General features: G+C 38.3%; 5 protein-coding genes and 1 long non-coding RNA gene across 7 annotated transcripts; 1 reads left to right on the top strand and 5 right to left on the bottom strand.

The window, feature by feature from the left end:
- Positions 18-1,139, top strand: LOC104717791. The gene has a single exon (XM_010435418.2). The coding sequence runs from the start codon at positions 188-190 to the stop codon at positions 938-940; it is 753 nt and encodes a 250-aa protein (XP_010433720.1). The 5' UTR covers positions 18-187; the 3' UTR covers positions 941-1,139.
- On the bottom strand, positions 1,340-4,389 carry LOC104717792 (uncharacterized aarF domain-containing protein kinase 1-like). Of its 2 annotated transcripts, none has more exons than XM_010435419.2 (12): positions 4,200-4,389; positions 3,955-4,083; positions 3,652-3,846; positions 3,462-3,509; positions 3,247-3,375; positions 3,034-3,158; positions 2,726-2,836; positions 2,477-2,585; positions 2,235-2,353; positions 1,952-2,105; positions 1,680-1,827; positions 1,340-1,606 (listed from the first exon to the last, which is right to left on the bottom strand). In XM_010435419.2, exons 1-12 carry the CDS (start codon positions 4,311-4,313, stop codon positions 1,539-1,541), a joined length of 1,449 nt encoding a protein of 482 aa, XP_010433721.1. In that variant the 5' UTR covers positions 4,314-4,389; the 3' UTR covers positions 1,340-1,538. The 2 variants fall into 2 exon arrangements, with proteins under 2 accessions (XP_010433721.1, XP_010433722.1); XM_010435420.2 differs by having other exon boundaries at positions 4,186-4,310.
- On the bottom strand, positions 5,094-7,413 carry LOC104717790 (26S proteasome non-ATPase regulatory subunit 6 homolog). The gene is made up of 8 exons (XM_010435417.2): positions 7,193-7,413; positions 6,990-7,104; positions 6,650-6,740; positions 6,411-6,556; positions 6,109-6,328; positions 5,833-5,941; positions 5,568-5,736; positions 5,094-5,462 (listed from the first exon to the last, which is right to left on the bottom strand). The coding sequence occupies exons 1-8, from the start codon at positions 7,329-7,331 to the stop codon at positions 5,288-5,290; spliced, it is 1,164 nt and encodes a 387-aa protein (XP_010433719.1). The 5' UTR covers positions 7,332-7,413; the 3' UTR covers positions 5,094-5,287.
- LOC104717789 (argininosuccinate synthase, chloroplastic) lies at positions 7,727-10,964 on the bottom strand. The gene is made up of 10 exons (XM_010435416.2): positions 10,709-10,964; positions 10,430-10,485; positions 10,235-10,322; positions 9,986-10,124; positions 9,773-9,821; positions 9,485-9,667; positions 9,285-9,359; positions 9,006-9,191; positions 8,782-8,870; positions 7,727-8,513 (listed from the first exon to the last, which is right to left on the bottom strand). Exons 1-10 carry the CDS (start codon positions 10,779-10,781, stop codon positions 7,961-7,963), a joined length of 1,491 nt encoding a protein of 496 aa, XP_010433718.1. The 5' UTR covers positions 10,782-10,964; the 3' UTR covers positions 7,727-7,960.
- Positions 11,159-15,834, bottom strand: LOC104717788 (conserved oligomeric Golgi complex subunit 2-like). The gene is made up of 12 exons (XM_010435415.2): positions 15,284-15,834; positions 14,815-15,015; positions 14,089-14,425; positions 13,751-13,912; positions 13,487-13,586; positions 13,189-13,398; positions 12,998-13,103; positions 12,516-12,716; positions 12,252-12,356; positions 12,028-12,153; positions 11,666-11,800; positions 11,159-11,572 (listed from the first exon to the last, which is right to left on the bottom strand). Exons 1-12 carry the CDS (start codon positions 15,758-15,760, stop codon positions 11,459-11,461), a joined length of 2,274 nt encoding a protein of 757 aa, XP_010433717.1. The 5' UTR covers positions 15,761-15,834; the 3' UTR covers positions 11,159-11,458.
- LOC109127032 lies at positions 16,644-17,085 on the bottom strand. The gene is made up of 2 exons (XR_002033723.1): positions 16,992-17,085; positions 16,644-16,894 (listed from the first exon to the last, which is right to left on the bottom strand). It is a non-coding gene; the product is annotated as an uncharacterized LOC109127032 (long non-coding RNA).

Here is a 17,091-nt window from a genome sequence, read left to right as displayed (position 1 = left end):
ACGTAATGTAGATTAATTATTCCTTAATGGCAATTAGACAAAAACTAATGTATACTATTTTATTCCGCATTTGGTATTATTACTAATAATGATCAAACTATTCATTTAATTAATTCCCATATATGATGGCTTCGTTGATGGGACAGAGACAACAAAGGGAGAAAGAGAGAAGTGTCGAAGCAAAGAAATGAAATTCGTAATACCAAAACTACCCTTCACACTCTCTCTCTTCCTTTCCCTCTCTCTTCTCATCGTCTTCTTCTTCGTCTTCCCAACCACGTACCTCCGCCGTCCTCTCTCATCCTCCGTCGTCGCCGTCGCCGTCGCCGAAGAAGGCATACGGATCCGTCACCATGGATACGCCTCCTACGAAGCCTACATCAAGCACCAGCTCAACAAAACTCAAAACCCGAAGCTACGTAAAGTATGGACAACGCGCGACTGGGACAGGAAAGTGCGCGTGTTCTCCACTTTCTTCAAACGTCTCAGCGATCACAACCTCCTCTCGAACCAGTCGAAAGCTCTCTCGATCGGCGCGCGCGTGGGACAGGAAGTAGCGGCGCTGAGATTGATCGGCGTACAAGACTCAGTGGGGATAGATCTGGTGCCGCGACCGCCTCTAGTGGTGAAAGGAGACTTCCACGCGCAGCCGTTCGAGTCGGACACGTTCGATTTCGAGTTCTCGAACGTGTTCGATCACGCGCTGTACCCGGAGAAGTTCGTTGGGGAGATCGAACGGACGTTAAAGCCAGGTGGGGTGTGTGTTTTACACGTGTCGATATCGGGGAAGACGGATAAGTACTCGGCTAATGATCTCTTCAGTGTGAAACCATTGGTGAATCTGTTCAAGCGATCTAAAGTTGTGGAGGTGAGGAACATCGATGGTTTTGGGCTTGATACTGAGATTGTTTTTAGGAAGAACAACAACAACAACAATTAAACCATACTACAAAAGATTTCTAAAATTATAGTGTTTTTGTTTTGATTGTTTCATAGTATTTAATACAGATATATATATATAGAGTTTGTTGTTTAAGTTGAACACAAATTGTTTCTTTTCAATGTCTATTGTTTTACTACAAAATCAAAATGTATACATCTGAGTGGCGACATCAATAAATTATAGAATTTTTTTTGTTCTCACTGTTGTTACCTTATTTGTAATCTCCTTGAGTAGTAAAATTGTGTAGTTCTTGCGATGTCTTTAATAAAAAAAGTCTTAGTCGGAAATTCGAACGACAGGATAGTGAATTAGTGATGATAACATGCATGTTCTGATTTCCATCTCCTAGTTGCAATGGTTGTTGGTGTATCTCATCACAAATAGCACAAGAGTATGAGTTTTGAAGCTAAATAATACTCTCCTTGTGCTCAAAGCTAAGATTACTTTAATGTAGTAAAAATGACAAAACTTTCAAACCAGCTAAGATAAGAGACAACTTGCTGCCTTATCTGTATCCAGGAGATAATGTAATGATTGAGACTTTGAGAAAGAGAAATAAAGAAAAGATTTTGAGGATGGGAGGAAGTGATTATTATTAACTATCTCCTCCCCCTGGGTATAGCCTTCTCAGCGAACTAAATCGATGCTTCTGCTTTCTTCTACCTGAAGTTTTACTTCCATTATATAAAACTGATTTGGTAAAATCACTGTAATAAGAGTTGTTCATTGTCTTAACCTGTTGGGAGTCTTCCAGATGCAAGCAAAGCCTCTTCTGCCATAGATCTCCAGTGTTGTGCGCATGAGTAATTAACCCCAATCCCTACACTGAGTCCTCTTAATAGAACTACCGTGCGAAGAACTGAGAATAGTTCCTCTGGAAATGCCTATCCACAACCAACAAACAAACTCAGTCAATTGTTGCAGTAAATTCCAACAACAACAACAACACACATGACTGTTAGCGGTTGTCCTTCTTTCTTGACAGAATAGGTGTGTTTGTGTTTTTACCTCAACCGAAATCTTTTTTATCGAAGAGTCTTCTGAGAAAGGTTGCAAAACTGTCGTACCAGGAGGCATCTCTGTGTCAAACATTGTTTTTGCTAACTGGAGAAGCTCTTGTTGCTCATTCTTACACTTTGCCATGGTATTTATACCAAGTTCCCTGAATTTTCACCACAGAAACAAATATTCAAGGACATATCATATGCTACAAGACTAATCCGATCAGGTGACTCTTAACCAATTCTCAGCTTCAACTAAAACAATAATCATGATAAGTTAGGTACTTCACCTAAAGCTCTGTACAGCCAATGAGGCATCGTTATCAGCGATGGCAATTACCAAATTCGCATAACCAAGTCTCAGCTGGTCAGGGAGTTCCTTCACTTGACCATAGTCCAGCAGTGCAACCTGATGACGGGAAACAAAATTACAACTCAAGTTATATAGACCAATAAAACCTACCAGAAGTCCACAGTAAGTCAATTAAAAAACTACCAATGAATAACAAGCTACAAACAAAAGATGACTTGCCTCTGAACCTTTACAAATCAAGATATTCCCAGGATGTGGATCCGCATGAAAGAAGCCACTCTTCAGTATCATTTGGGCATATGCTTGGGACAAACTGTTAAGTATATTGCTGGAAGGAATACAAAAAATATATTTTCCAGTGCAGCCATCAGAAAAAATCCAAAAAGCAGACAACATGTTGGTTTCTAGAGAGCATAATAGCTATCAAGCATAGGAAAGAAAACTATCAGAGATAATGGAGGAGCTTACAATTTTGCTGCCTCTGCCATTTTACCATGAGGATTTATCCCTCTTTTGGCCATCTCATCACCGAGGCTCAAGATTGGGATTCCGTTCATGTAATCCATAACCAGAACCTTCCTGTGCGTATTATGATTATTCCTCTGGTCAGCACTCATTACATTAGTCAAGCAATAGAACCAAGAATTAAAGAATTTTTGAATGTAAAGAGATTCTATCAAAAATACAGGAACCATAACTTGACCAGTGAAACAGGACAACTTAAAAAGCGTTAAACATTATTGAGAGAACCAGAGTGCTTATATAAGAACAGGTACCTGGTCACCAAATTTCGTAGCACCCTGGGAACCAGAACAGGACTCTTTCTATTGTTCTCATAAAGAAAACGTCGGATCTTTTCCATTGCATTGGCCTCCCTTTTAAAGTCAAATTCATAACCAATCTTGAAAATGAAAAACAAGGACTTAAAGTGACTTGAGGGCTGTAAAAATTCTTACCGGATATACTCAAAAGATAGAAATGATAAAAACCTGCTTCTCGATTTCCTTAGTTATGGAGAACAAGTCAAATTTGATATCAGTTTTCTGCATGTATAATGCAAATAGTTGCAAGTTTCTTATATCTATCATCATCAACTTCTCCACTCCAGGGTGTTGGACCTAAAAACACGTAGTAGCATATTCAGAAACTAATTGAAAGCATGCTAGGAAGATTTCAGTAGTACTCTCCTGATTATATCTCTCACCTTTACAACAACATCCCTTTTGTCACCCTTTACTCTTGCTCGGTGTACCTAAACAGAAGCAAAAAGAAATTGAAAAGATATGTTGAGACTTACTTTAACCATACTATAATCTTAATCTGACTCTATAAGCGTACAAGGTAATAATACTATACATAGGTTTTCAAACTATGAGTGATACAGAATGTAGTACCTGAGCAATAGAAGCAGAACCAAGAGGCTTAGCATCAAATGTTTCAAACACTTCTTCGATGCTTTTACCCAACTCTTTCTCCAGGACAACTCGAACGGCATCAAATGATGTGGCAGGAGCTTGATCACACAAAGTGACAAGCTTTCTGACCCACGCAGCTGGAGCCAGGTCAGGTTTCCCTAGAATTTGTGCAATCTATTGAAGAAAGTAATAAAAAATTCATCATTGGCAATTGTGAACAATCCGAAACACTAAATGTACATCCTTTAAAAGAAATCATAAAGACAAAGGCACATTATTTACCTTAAGGAAGAACCCACCAAGGTCAGAGCACATAGAATAGATTTTGTGAGCAGCAAGTTCATGTTGTCTCTCCCACATTTCCTCGTGCTTGGTCACATCTTTGACAAAGTTCATTCGAAGTTGAAAGACCTAAAAAAAAAAGTCCCAGCAGAAACAGCAAAGATTCAAAAATTACAGAAACCATAAGACATGTATATATAGTAAACGACACATTAAGAAGAAAAAGAGTACCATGGAAGAGAAACCTTGTATCCGGTGTAGATATCGGTGGCACGAGCCCAGAACTGAAACGATCGTTGCCAAGGTCGGAATCCATCTGAGAGCTTCTCCTGAATCTCTTTGAAATCGATCGCATGCATTTTTCGAGAAATTTTTTTAGTGAAATTTTTAGGAAAAGTGATAATAAAAGGACGAGTGAGAGGATAAAGTCGTAAGTTAAAGAGTTTTGTTGTCTCTATGTATTGTATGGCTTTAAATGCTCACTTTTATTTACTGTGTGTGTTTGTTCATTTTTGGATTTAATTGATAATTCACCTCTCTATAATTTGCTTAAAATTTTCACTGAAAAATAAAAGGAACTTTGAGATAAAGACAGATGATGGAGGATAAGGTGGAGAACAAATGTACAATAATCCACATACATTTTTAATTCTTGAAGTTTACAAAAGCGATCTTGTGTAATTTACAATGAATTGGAAGTAACTCAAGAACGTATTACAAAACAAAACACTAGAGGTTTGTTCTTAATGGTAAGCCATAAGTCTTAACAAAGATAACTTATTTGGCAGTACGAAACAAAATATGAAAACCAAAAGACAAAATCATATCCTAAAATAAAAAGTGATTGTGACATGCATGTGATCAAGTATCCCACCTAACACAAACAGACGTCCGTGGAAGAATCAGTAAATTACCTGCCTGCTCACTCTTGCCAAGTTTCAATCAAGAACAAGCAAGTCTTACCATCATGTTCTTTACATTAAGATGATGAAGTTCACCTTTTACATGGTAAAAACTAGATGGTCGTCTAATTTACCTTGTTTAAACAAAAAAGAAAATTCGATTGGAGATATTGATTACTTTTTTTTTAGTGACTACGGTACTCGTAGATATAAATGTATGGTATACGATGAAACAAGAGTTTCAAAGACTGCGACCAAGAATAAACTTGCTCTTTCTTCTTGAGAAATTCACCACTAAAAAAACAAACTAGACGACAGGCATTCATCTCAAAATCCAAATTCATATCGTTTCTCAGACCTTGAGATTCTACAATTTTGAGTTTCCAAGTTTTGAAAGAAAAGTGCGAAGTAACAGAAAACATGTCGCATGCTCACAGATCGATCACACGAGACAGCTTCTGGATCCTGTTTAGCAAGAAATCCCCTTGCTTGATTGTTGCCTGGTAAAGTGCATTCTTAGCATCAGGACGGTTAGTCTCAAGAACACCTGCCACTTTGTCTATCTTGCAGTGAAGCTTCCCAGCAGCAATGAAGCGTGACAGCTCCCTGTAACATTCATTTGAAGTCGGTTTTAACTTTCTATTTTATCACTTCTCAAGAAAGAGCTGACAAACTAAGAATATACTAAAGAGATTTCATTAGTGTGCTTACTGATCAATGAAATCCACAGAAACGCCAAAGGCCTTTGCCATCGCTTCAACTGTCACACTCTTGTAAGATTCCAAAAACTGAGAGTAAACCACCGTTCTGACTTCCCTCATGTAGAACCGGAAATGCGGGTACAAGTAACGGTCAAACTTTATCTGCTCAGCCATTCCAGCTGAGAACATATACCCCAATAATGATGTTAGTAAACAATGCAGACCAAGCAACATGCATACAAAAATATGACATCTAGTCCTTGTAATAAACTCACCGAATGCTGAGAAAAACGCCTTGTACTGGCACTCATACAAGGAGTTCAGAAATTCAGAAAGGAACGGAATTTTCCCAAGAACGGTTAAGATCTCAGGTGCATCAACAACCTATCAAATTAGTAGCACTCTATTAGTTTCTCAAAAAGATTCACATCCTCCAAAAGGAATTTCAACAAAAAACAAGATTCATCATTTTAATAGGTTGACATACTAAAAAGTTATCCTAACTAAATTCAGATAACTCGAAGTAGAGGACTGAGCAATTGACAAAATACCTTTTGCTTAAGCGAAACTCTGTCCAAAGTTATGATGCTTGTCAGGACGGTGTAGAATATAAAGGTCTCATATGGAAAAATTTCATATGTTGTGAAGGTTGAGATCGAATCCAGAAATAAGCTGGCAGCCTTCTTAAAGTTTCTGGTGGACATGCAGTACAAACCTTCATATACCTTGAGCCTGTTCTTCCTCTCCCAGTCACCACCCTCTTCAAACAATCTGGCAAGGCAAAAACAGAAAGTGTTAGATCAAATGCATTAACCATGAAGCGTAGTCTCGATGCAGCCAAATTGACACATACTTTTTGGCTTTATCAATGCTCTTTGATACCAAGTCGAAGTCCATATAGAAAAAAGCAAGCTGCAATGTATAGAACACCAAGTCCATTTTTTGCCCAACAGCAACAGTTTTCCCTTCAGTAAGTTTAAGCTGCTCCAAAGCTTTCTCCTAGAATTACAAACCAAAAAAATTAATGGCCAAGGAAGTTCTCTGAAGTAAGCATAAAAACTATTAACTAATGACATGCTCACATTCACATACCTTATCACTAATCCTGATGAAATACAGAGCCTTAGCAAGATGAGCTTCACGCACTTCACTTTCACCCAAATTTTCTTCTGCGTCAGCAATCCTAAACAAAGGAGAATGAAAGGAAAATATAAGAAAACATCAAACGCACTAAATCATCGAAGCTACAAAGAAACATAGAGATTCCCAAAATCTTTACATGAACTACACAGGAACATAGAGATTCCCAAAACAAACACAATTCGATACCTCAAAGTCTACAGTGTTGCCTTACATCAATCTAACTCAATAGAGAGTAGTAATACGAGGACTCAAAATTTCAAAAATAGGAATACGAATCAAGGAAACTTACTTCTCGTCAAGCTTTTTAAGCTCCTCCTCGTTAGCGGTCCGCATCGAATCTAAGAAGCTCTGATCCAAATCCAGAACCGAAGTAGCCGCTAGGGTTTCGTACAAGGGAGCCATAGCTAACCAAAATACAAACCCAAAAATATCATGAATATAAAATCTCGAAGGTAATTGTCATCGATTAGAGAGAAAACGGAGCTAGGTTACCATCGGATTTGATGAAATCGACGACATCAGACTTGAGCTGGACTTTCTCGATGTCAGGAACATCGGGATGAGTGAGGAGGAAGAGCTTGTTGGCTAGAATGAGATGAGGCTGTTGAGATCCTTCGGCACCACCGTCCATGGCGAATTCGGATCTGAGAGAGAGAGAGAGAGAGCAAAAAAAATAAGAGAAGTGTTTGCTTGAACAAGGAGGAAGAGAATCGAGATGATGGGTTTTGTGTAATTATTTATATATTATTAAAAATAAAACTAAAAATTATACATCGCATTATCATAATATTAAAATTTTATATCTAACAAAAAAAATGTAAATTTATTATTTTCCTTTTTGTTGGAAAAAAAAGACTTATGAACTCAACAATAAAAAGCAAGATTAAAATTTTTATTTTTGAAATTGTTAAATGAAATGGAAATTCATATTTAAACATTGTTATCCAACAAAAAGTCTGTTAATATGATAATATATTATAGAAAAAAAAACTTGCAAATGATTTCAGAAAATAGAAGAATTTTAAATACAGTTGTGACTTGTAAGTCTCAGCATTAACAGAAAAATATAACTCAAGAGTTACACACATGTCATGGAAGAGAAGCACATTATTCAATTTCTATAAACTTCTCCAAAAGTGAAGAAAAATGATACTGTAGTCTTATTTCGACATTTATTGGTAAACGCATCACAATAAGGGATGTTCTTATTATGTCTCAGGCTCTCTCAATTCCAAGTAGACAAATGAATGAAAACCCTTTCTAAATTCCTTTCTCAAGCATTGCTCTAACTCTCATAGGAAGCCCGTAAAGACGGATGAACCCTGCTGCATCAGCTTGGTTATAGATCTCACTCCCTTCAAACGAAGAGATGTCCTGTCTATACAGACTGTTCGGACTCTTACGCCCTGTAACCGACACAGATCCTTTGTACAGCTTCAGTGACACGGATCCCGTGGTTTTCTCAGTTATCTTCTCCATGAAGGCGTTCAGGGACTCCCTAAGAGGATCGAACCATCTCCCCGCATAGACCATCTCTGCGTATTTCAGTGCTAATGAGTCTTTTACCTGAATACTCTCTCTGTCTAGGGTGAGTGATTCTAGTTCCTGTACTGCTGCAAACAGGATGGTGCCTCCGGGAGTTTCATACACACCTCGTGATTTCATCCCAACCAGACGGTTCTCCACCATGTCAATTCGACCAATCCCGTGTTTCCCTCCTATTGTGTTTAGCTCGGTCAGAAGTGCGGCTGGACTCAGAGGCTTCCCGTTCAATGCCACTGGAAGTCCAGATTCTATCCCGATCTCGATGTATCTGTTCAAGTATCAAAAGTTAGGATGCAAATTGTAAAATCCAATACTCTTGGTAAATAAATTTCATAGCAGCTAAATCAGTTAACTCCTTCATACAGCAAAAACTACACATCATACAGAGACTTGATTAACGAGGCTAAGTTGTGAGCTCTGTAGCAACCCGACTCAGCTCAAAGTTGTTTTTTAACTATCAACACAGCTACAAACCACCTAGGATAACAGAAGGACTCTAAGAAATTCCAAACAGAGGTTAGATACAAGCAACTTACTCAGGCTGATCGGGAGCATCTTCAGGATCTACAGTCAACATGTACATATCTTTCTTCGGCTCGTTTGCTGGATCTTCCAATATATCACCCTTTCAACAAAACAAAACAAAAAGTTTGATATCAGAGCATGAGACACATTAGTATGAGTTGAGCAATGTGACAAACTGAATCAATTTGTTGTATCCAAAAAGGAAATGCGAACCACCATCAGTCTTCTACTTTACCTCATGACTAATGTGCCACAGGTTCCTATCCCGGCTGTAAATAGATTTCTTTGTCGCTGTGATAGGAACGTTATGCTTTTTCGCATACTCAATAGCATCTTCTCTGCCTTGGATGTCCCATTCTCTCCATGGTGCCACAACTTGAAGTTCAGGGTTTAGCGAAAAGAAGGTGAGCTCAAACCGAACCTGGTCAATCGATCAGTACAGAAAGTAATGTAAGACCCAATGCGTGTGTTTTTCCAATGTGACACATTAGCAAGATATATTTCAAGTACATGCCTGGTCATTTCCTTTGCCAGTACACCCATGGGCAACGGCATCAGCTCCAACCTCTGCTGCTACATCAACCATGGCCTAATCATTTAGGAATTGTATTAGACTATTAGTGACAATAAAATAATCCAAAAGATGTATACAGAAATTAGAAATATTGGGGGTTCCCTGACAACTCAATCATATAAAACAGATCGAAATGATACCTTAGCAATGACAGGCCGAGCCATGGAGGTACCAAGTAAGTACTTTCGTTCATAGATGGCACCAGCTCTAAGACAAGGGAATATGTAGTCTTTAACAAACTCCTCTGTGAGATCCTTAACGACCAACTGAGAAGCTCCACTGGCCTTTGCCTTTCGTTCTAAACCATCCAACTCTTGTACACCCTTCATATCAACCATTGAGATGATGAGACGACATACGTAAAATGCAAAACACGAAACTTTAAATATCAGCATAAACATGTCACGTTTGGCATTTTTAAAATGTACCTGACCAACATCGGCAGTGAAACACACAACTTCACAACCATAGTTCTCCCTAAAACACAAAAGAGTTGCAAATTTATACCTTCCATGAAAATATTAGCATCAAAGCAATCTAAACTAGTTGTTTGATGACCACAGGACGATACAAAATGTAATATTGCCAGAGGCCAGGTCAGATAATAAACTCGAGAGAAAAAAAAAAAAGGAAAAACATACTTCAGCCATGGCACGATGACAGAGGTGTCTAAGCCACCACTGTAAGCTAGAACGACCTTTTTCAATTTTCCACGAAGTCCAGCCTCCTTAGAATCAGTAGCCAGTGGGGTTCCATCACTGGAGAGAACAGCTCGGATAGCTGTGCAATATTCAAAGACCACAAAGTGTTTATAACGTACTTCATCAAGAGGGGACAAAGGAATATGTTTTTAAAGGAAAAAGGCTGATTCAGAGTAATGCTAACTTCACCTTGATTCTTCTTGCAGCTGGTGCGGGATGGTGAAGCATGACCGGTAACAACGGCATTGCCAACAAGCTGGCTTCGTCTCACAGATAACTGCAATTCCAGAGTAAGAAATAAAGAACCTAGAAAGATGCAAGAATCGCCCGAGAAAACAACAAGCATTATTGTTAAATTCCAATCACAAGTAAGTAAGTAAGTACCTCTTGGAACTGGGAAGTAGTTCTTGGACAAGCTACATTCTGACATTTTGAGCTACCTGCGAAAACATATATCAAGATGTCAAACTTAGATTACGATTACAATCAATCAATCACTCTAAGAGTCCCATTTGCAAGTATTCGCGGGTTAAAACAGACATTTATAAACGGCGGTAACTGTCGGAAAAAAAGGAGAATTATGTATCCAAAGTATATAACTTAAAAACAAAGGAAACGAAGCAGAGTAGATGAGAAATGAAGGGGAGAGAGAGAGAGAAGAACCATTGTGGGAGCTACGGAATAAGAGAGCAGAGGAAGAAGAAGAAGGAAGCGAAGTCGCCGAGATTTCAGCCATGTAAAACTATTCTTCTGGGATTTTTTTTGTCTCTTTTGTCTGCGGTTGGTTGTGTTCGACAATGGAGTTTGGTGCTCTCTTGTTAGGTAGTAGATCCAATAGTGCCAACACACAGTGTTCTCTAGGGTTTTCTTTCTGTATTCGCGGCGGCGATCTCGTTTTCTTTTATAATTCTTTTTGTTTTTTGTCTTCAAAATATAGAAAACGTTTCCCATATTCCATATGTCGAAACGTGGAAAAAAAATTAAAAAATGTGGCTTATTTATTTTCTCTCAAATCCTCCAATTATTGTAAAACTATAATAGAGATTTGAATGGCAATATTAAAATATTAGTTTAGTTTGTGTCAGACCATTGACAATTTCTTTGGTTTACATAAAAACTAGAAAAATAAAAGTTTCATTCCTTTTGGTGCGTGTTATATACTTAAAAATAGTCCTACAAAAGATTAGAATGGCCAAAAAAGCTGGCAATATGTCATGGATCTCTCTCAATCATAATCCAACTTCGGAAAAACACCCCTCTCTCTCAACAAAACTCTCTTCCCTCTTCTCTTCACTTCACGATTATAACAACCAAACACAAGCAACAAAAAGAAGAAGAGACGATTACTACTTTTCTTTATTATAAAACATGATACCCCGTGATGATGTATATAATAATGCAGCGTGAGTCCTCTCAGACACTTATCGTGTTTTGCCTATCCGCTGGTGCAACGCATTGCCAAAAGGAACAATAAGCCGGGATATCTGCCGGTTTCAACCCCAGTGCAGAAATGTTTCGGCCATACTCCTGGCAAATATATTAACCACATGATGTTACTTCCTTGGAAACTAAAATTTGCAGAAAATACTTACTATCCTCAAACTCAGTAAAGAGTGTTACCTGAATATCAAGGAACAACTGCATACACATCTTGTCTGTTTCAGATACATTTTGATCAGAAACACCTGATGCTGCACCTGCTCGTCTCTGTGCATTTTGACGTAATTTCTGAAGCGATGACTCTGTTTTTCTTGCCTGTTACATCATACAATCAGTATCTCATCATTACATATAAATTACTCATCATTTCTGCATCTTTATATAGCAATAATTGAATTTGAAAAACGAATTTTAGGCACAGAGAAAAAGCTTTTCCAATCCTATTTTTAGTTTTGGGTAATTTCCTAAAATAGTGTTGTAAATCTGAGTTTTTATTATACTGATTAGAAATCCTCATCAAGTGTTTAAAACAGAGTACTTACCACGCTAACAAGTTCAGCAGCTAATTCATAATACCGCCTGGTAATTTCAGTGACAGTACCATGCAGTAACTCCTCCCTTATTTTTTCGGTCAAGTATTGTCTAGCCTTATCTCCCTCCAAAAAAACCTTGTAAAAGAGAAGGTGCAAAAATCCACACTTCAGAATTTCACCAGTCAAGTTATTATGAACTTTAATCAATCGCAACACCAAAGCTGAATGAATACCTTTACAGGACGCAATAGCCCGACGACGTATGGTGAGTGCCTAACAGGGAGTGGCTTATTAGTCATCCTATATGTAGCGGTTATTCCCTTGAGCTGCCTTAGGTCCTATAGGAGAGAAGAAAACATTTAACATTACAGAGTTAAACATGTATGATACATAAAGAATACCTCCAACCTAATTCAGCTATACAACAAGTTATACACAACATTAATGCTCACTAAGGCAGTAAACAAATCTGGATCTAATGCTTTTCAGAGCTTTACCTCAACAGATTTATCAACAATGACGTCAATTATTGTCTTGGTAACTAAAGGTAGGACTTTCTCTAATGATGCCCCACCCTGTTCTATGCTCATCCTCACTACATCAAGAACTTCAGTGGAGCATGAAGATAAATACTGTGATATATGTCCAATGTAATCGCCACAAACTTCTGAGACTAGACAATTTACATCATGTATAACCTGCCAGGAAGGAAACGTGTAAATATTCCAAAAAAAATCAAATGATCAAACTAATTGGTCTACGTAATATAATTTCATGTATATATATATTTGAAAAGCAGATATTCCGAGTTTACTTATTTTCCACAGAATTCTTTTTCATTCTATTCCAAACATAATGGAAATTAAGCTATCCCACAGAACATAACTGCAGCTGATATAGTAAACATGAAATTGCAGCAATCCCGAACATGTCCAAAATAAGAGGAGCTCAAAAACATTCCATATAAGAAGTAACTTACATATACAAAATCTTCTGCAGTGGCTGAAACTGCCCATCCACATCCAGGAGTCGGGTTGGCATTACTCTTTCTAGTATTCAGCGCAGATGACACCCACATGCTATATCTACATGTAATTAACACATAATCAAATTTATATTTGAAACAAAAACTAGTAAACATGGATTATTTTACAGTCGGATTTCGCAAACCTCGAAAGAAGCTGCAAGGTCAAGCGAAGAAATTTATCAGCAGCAGAGAAAACGAGAACATCTTCTTTCCAGCATGACCGCAAGCACTCCAAGAGAGTACCACTCTGTCTGAGAATTAAGTTGAGCAAACTCTGTTTATCTGAATCCTGAATGAAAACCAGAGATGGAGAAGTAAGAGCAGAATCCAAGGCTCCAGCTATCTCCTGGAACCTGAAATTATGTATATTTGAGTTAGAGAAGTCGAGAAACCACTAATCTAATGGTAAATCGACAGCCATCTATTATATTTCTCAAGTACCTCAGTGAAAAATATACTCCAACATTCCATTGCTTCATGAATTCGATGTATATAGCTTCAGCTCGAAACTTAGTTACAGCAGACCTTGACGGACAATAACCTTCATAAGAAGTATATGGTATGAGTCAACTGAAATAAATCCAGATTATCACCTAGTATTAAATTATGTTTCATGCTCATATAAGCCACATTAATCTCAGTCCACAATGAATCTGACATGCCATGTGATCAAGCTCAGAGGAAGATAAACATCAGTTACTCTACCTTCAAGATATGCCAGGAAGTCCAAGCTTGCCTTGTAATTCTTCAAGAATTCTGTAGGCCTTCCAGGAGAAAATGCTCCTGGTTTGACTTTCTGGATTGCCGAAAGAACTTCTTTCAGGATTGAATTTGCCAAGAAGTTGAAGACGTGTAAACCTGATTTGTCTGTTTTAGCACAAGATACCAAGCAAAGAGTACGATGAGTGAAATATAAAACGACACCACTAAGAAGGAAATAAGCCATGAAACCTAGGTTACTGTGTTAAATAGGTTTAAAAAAATTTCTAGGTAAATTGGATGTCTACAACATATATGATCACAGAGCGATTTGAGCGAGTTACCCGTTGATGATATTTCTAGCAGCATTTTACAGTCCCTCGCAATAAAATGCTTGATCTGTTTGTAATCGTTTTCAAGTTCATCTCCGGATGTTCCAGCAGCATCCGTTGATGTTTCATGTGTAATAATTTTATGAACAAATGGAGCCACAACAGTTGTACGAAAAAATTCTTCTGCATTGTTGGTGTTATCAATGGCAGCGTATGCACGCAAGCAGTTGTAAAGGACACTTATATCTCTGTTGTTTAGCCCATCAATGAAGCAATGACCCAGGCTAGCATCCAATAACACACTAGCGCTCTGAATCCTCTTCTCCATGTTCTCAATGAAAGGCAGGTTCTGTACTGGCATAATAGAAAAAAGTAGTGAGCAACAGTCATCAGAGGCTAACAAGTATACTAGAGTTTTGCAGAACACCGGAGAACTTGGAAGATTTTACTATGTAGCATCTCATGTGACCTATTTTTTTTTGTTGCCAACAATCTTCTCAAAGCAAATGAATTCTCCTACCAGCACAGCCACTTCTCAAGCTCTATATTCAGCTAGTTTTGATCCATATATTCAGCTAGTTTTGATCCCCAATACACTACTGTCAAATGCAGTATACTCGAAACTTCTTATAAAAAGGAACAGAGGTTCATTTCTAATACAATCTATACATTGAGACTAGAAATTGCGACTTTACAAAAAAAAAAAAGAAAAAGAAAAAGTAAATGCATGATGGAGACCTGTGCATGAGCCATATAGAACTTGAGCCGATTCATTTCACTAGCTATTCTTTCGAGAAGCATGCTCTGGGTTTCTCTCATGGTTGTGCCATCTTGCTGCGTAGAATTCTCATCACTCATAGAAATCCTTCCCATGGAACTCGCATCCTCGCTTTGCCAGTCAGAAGGAGTACTTGGTAGAACTTTAATAAGCTTTTCAACCTACAATTACAATGAATAGGCACCAGTTACGTCAAGCATTCAGATTATCTAAAAGCAACGGAGAAACATCTTCGCTCAGCATAAGCAGAACTACAATGCATAACCATTACGGATCAAAACCAATTGAAGATACAATATAAATTATCACTGAGAGTAGACTAAGAAGATCGACAAGCTTACATAAACCCTGTGATCTAGATCTCTAATAACCGACGACAAGAAGACTCGAGATTACACTTATTAAGAATGAGAAATCAGAATCATGTACCTTGGATACCACATGAAATGTGTCGAGCAACAACTCGAGGACCTCCCTAGCAGCACCAGCATCAGAGCGTTGCTGCAATCCATTCCTTAGTGCGAAAAGCGCGGCCTCAACAGATCCACGAAATGCAGTGATCTTCTCACGGAGCTCAAGAAGCGGAGCGCGCATACGGACAACAGCCGCATCGATGTCGACGAGCTTAGTGCTTAAATTGACGAAATCGGCGTAGTCTCGGTTGATGAGATCAACAAGTTCACGGTTAAGGGATGCAAGATGGGACCGGAGCTCGGATCGGAGAGTGTCAAAGGGAACGAATGTACGGAGCTCTGAGATGTAGGACTCGGAGTCGAAGCCAGGGGAAAGGAACAGGGAAGGCTTGAACCAAAGAGGATGGGAGTCGTAAGGATCCGAAAAGAAGTCTGTGGCGGATCTCGGTGCTGGCGACGGCGACGACGACGACGTCGCGACCAGATCTGACATTTTTTTCGCTTCGCTGATTCCTCCTCTGAGTGGGAAATGGCTTCCAGACTTCAGAGTTATACATCTGTGTGTGGACTGCTTGCCGAATCCATGTTATAGAGATGTATTGCGTGTCGGCGGTACAAGTGCCTGCTCAATTTAACCAAACCGGACGATTAAATAGTTCGGTTTGGTCGACCCTGTGAAATCGGTATGTATGATACATATTGACGCCTGATTTAATATTATTCGGGATTTTTAATGTATACATCATCTAGGAAAATCTATTAACAGTAATAAATATTGCTATTGTGGAAAATCGCAGCTAAAAAATATACGGTGTTCGTATTTTAATCAAGCTTAAAGCAGTAATTATAATCAAGGTGGAGATTTCTTGCAATCTTTGGTTTGGCAAGATTAGATTGCAAAAGTCTGTCTACCAACAAACTAAACCGGTTGTAATAATCTCAATTTAAAGAAAAGCTTTGGGAGAGAAAGATCTTTGAGGTTCAAGAGTTAGGCAGAGAAAGAAGAAAAGGAAGGAGATTTACTTTTCATCATCATGTATCAGTAAAGACTAAAGAGAGAGATTGATGATGAACTCATCACCTTCGTTCCATGGAAATGAATCAGAGAGTGAGATTAACTTAAAGTACTTAACGGCTAAAACCAATGCCACAAAACCTCGTTAACTAAGAGTTTTTGAGATTATCCAAAGTGTTGCTTGTATAATTGCGCCTTTGATTGTTAATATAAGTTTATCCAAAGTTTCTGACATATGAGACACGTGTTTACAAACTGTTAGAAAAGTGATAACTGCAAGAATCTCATCCCCGCCAAGATATATATATATATATATGTCTTTTGGAACTAGTGACCAAACCTGACCGGTTTGTATCAAAAATTCAAAACAAATCTAATTCAACCACTTTCACTTATTGTATTATTCTGTTCACCCTGAAAAATTGAAAATTGTACATTCTTTTTTTTGAGACGAAAATTGAGCTATGGTTTTCTAACGTAGATTCAATCCTAGGGAGGCTACATGTAGTAGCTGAGTGATTGCTGCCTTCTGGATCCACCTTCCCCGTTGAGTTCGTTCCATTGTTGAAGCTCTGTCGTGTTCACAGACTCTGATGAAACGCTCGAACCCACCTGATTTAACACCAATGAGGATGGTTACACTTCACTGAGCCCAAAAAACAATATGAAAAGGTTAAAAACAAAAACAGCGTAAGCATGCAAATCTTACCCGTTCATGTGCGTATCTGAAATCCTCCATGTTCATAGCTCGGATATCAGAACTTCCACTTAAAGCTGGAGGATCTTTGCCTTCAGCCAGAGCAGCATCT

This window comes from Camelina sativa, chromosome 10 (genome assembly GCF_000633955.1).
Source record: "Camelina sativa cultivar DH55 chromosome 10, Cs, whole genome shotgun sequence".
NCBI classification, from domain to species: domain Eukaryota; kingdom Viridiplantae; phylum Streptophyta; class Magnoliopsida; order Brassicales; family Brassicaceae; genus Camelina; species Camelina sativa.
The sequence above is the reverse complement of the archived record's forward strand: the minus strand, read 5'-3'. Positions and strand labels throughout refer to the sequence as shown.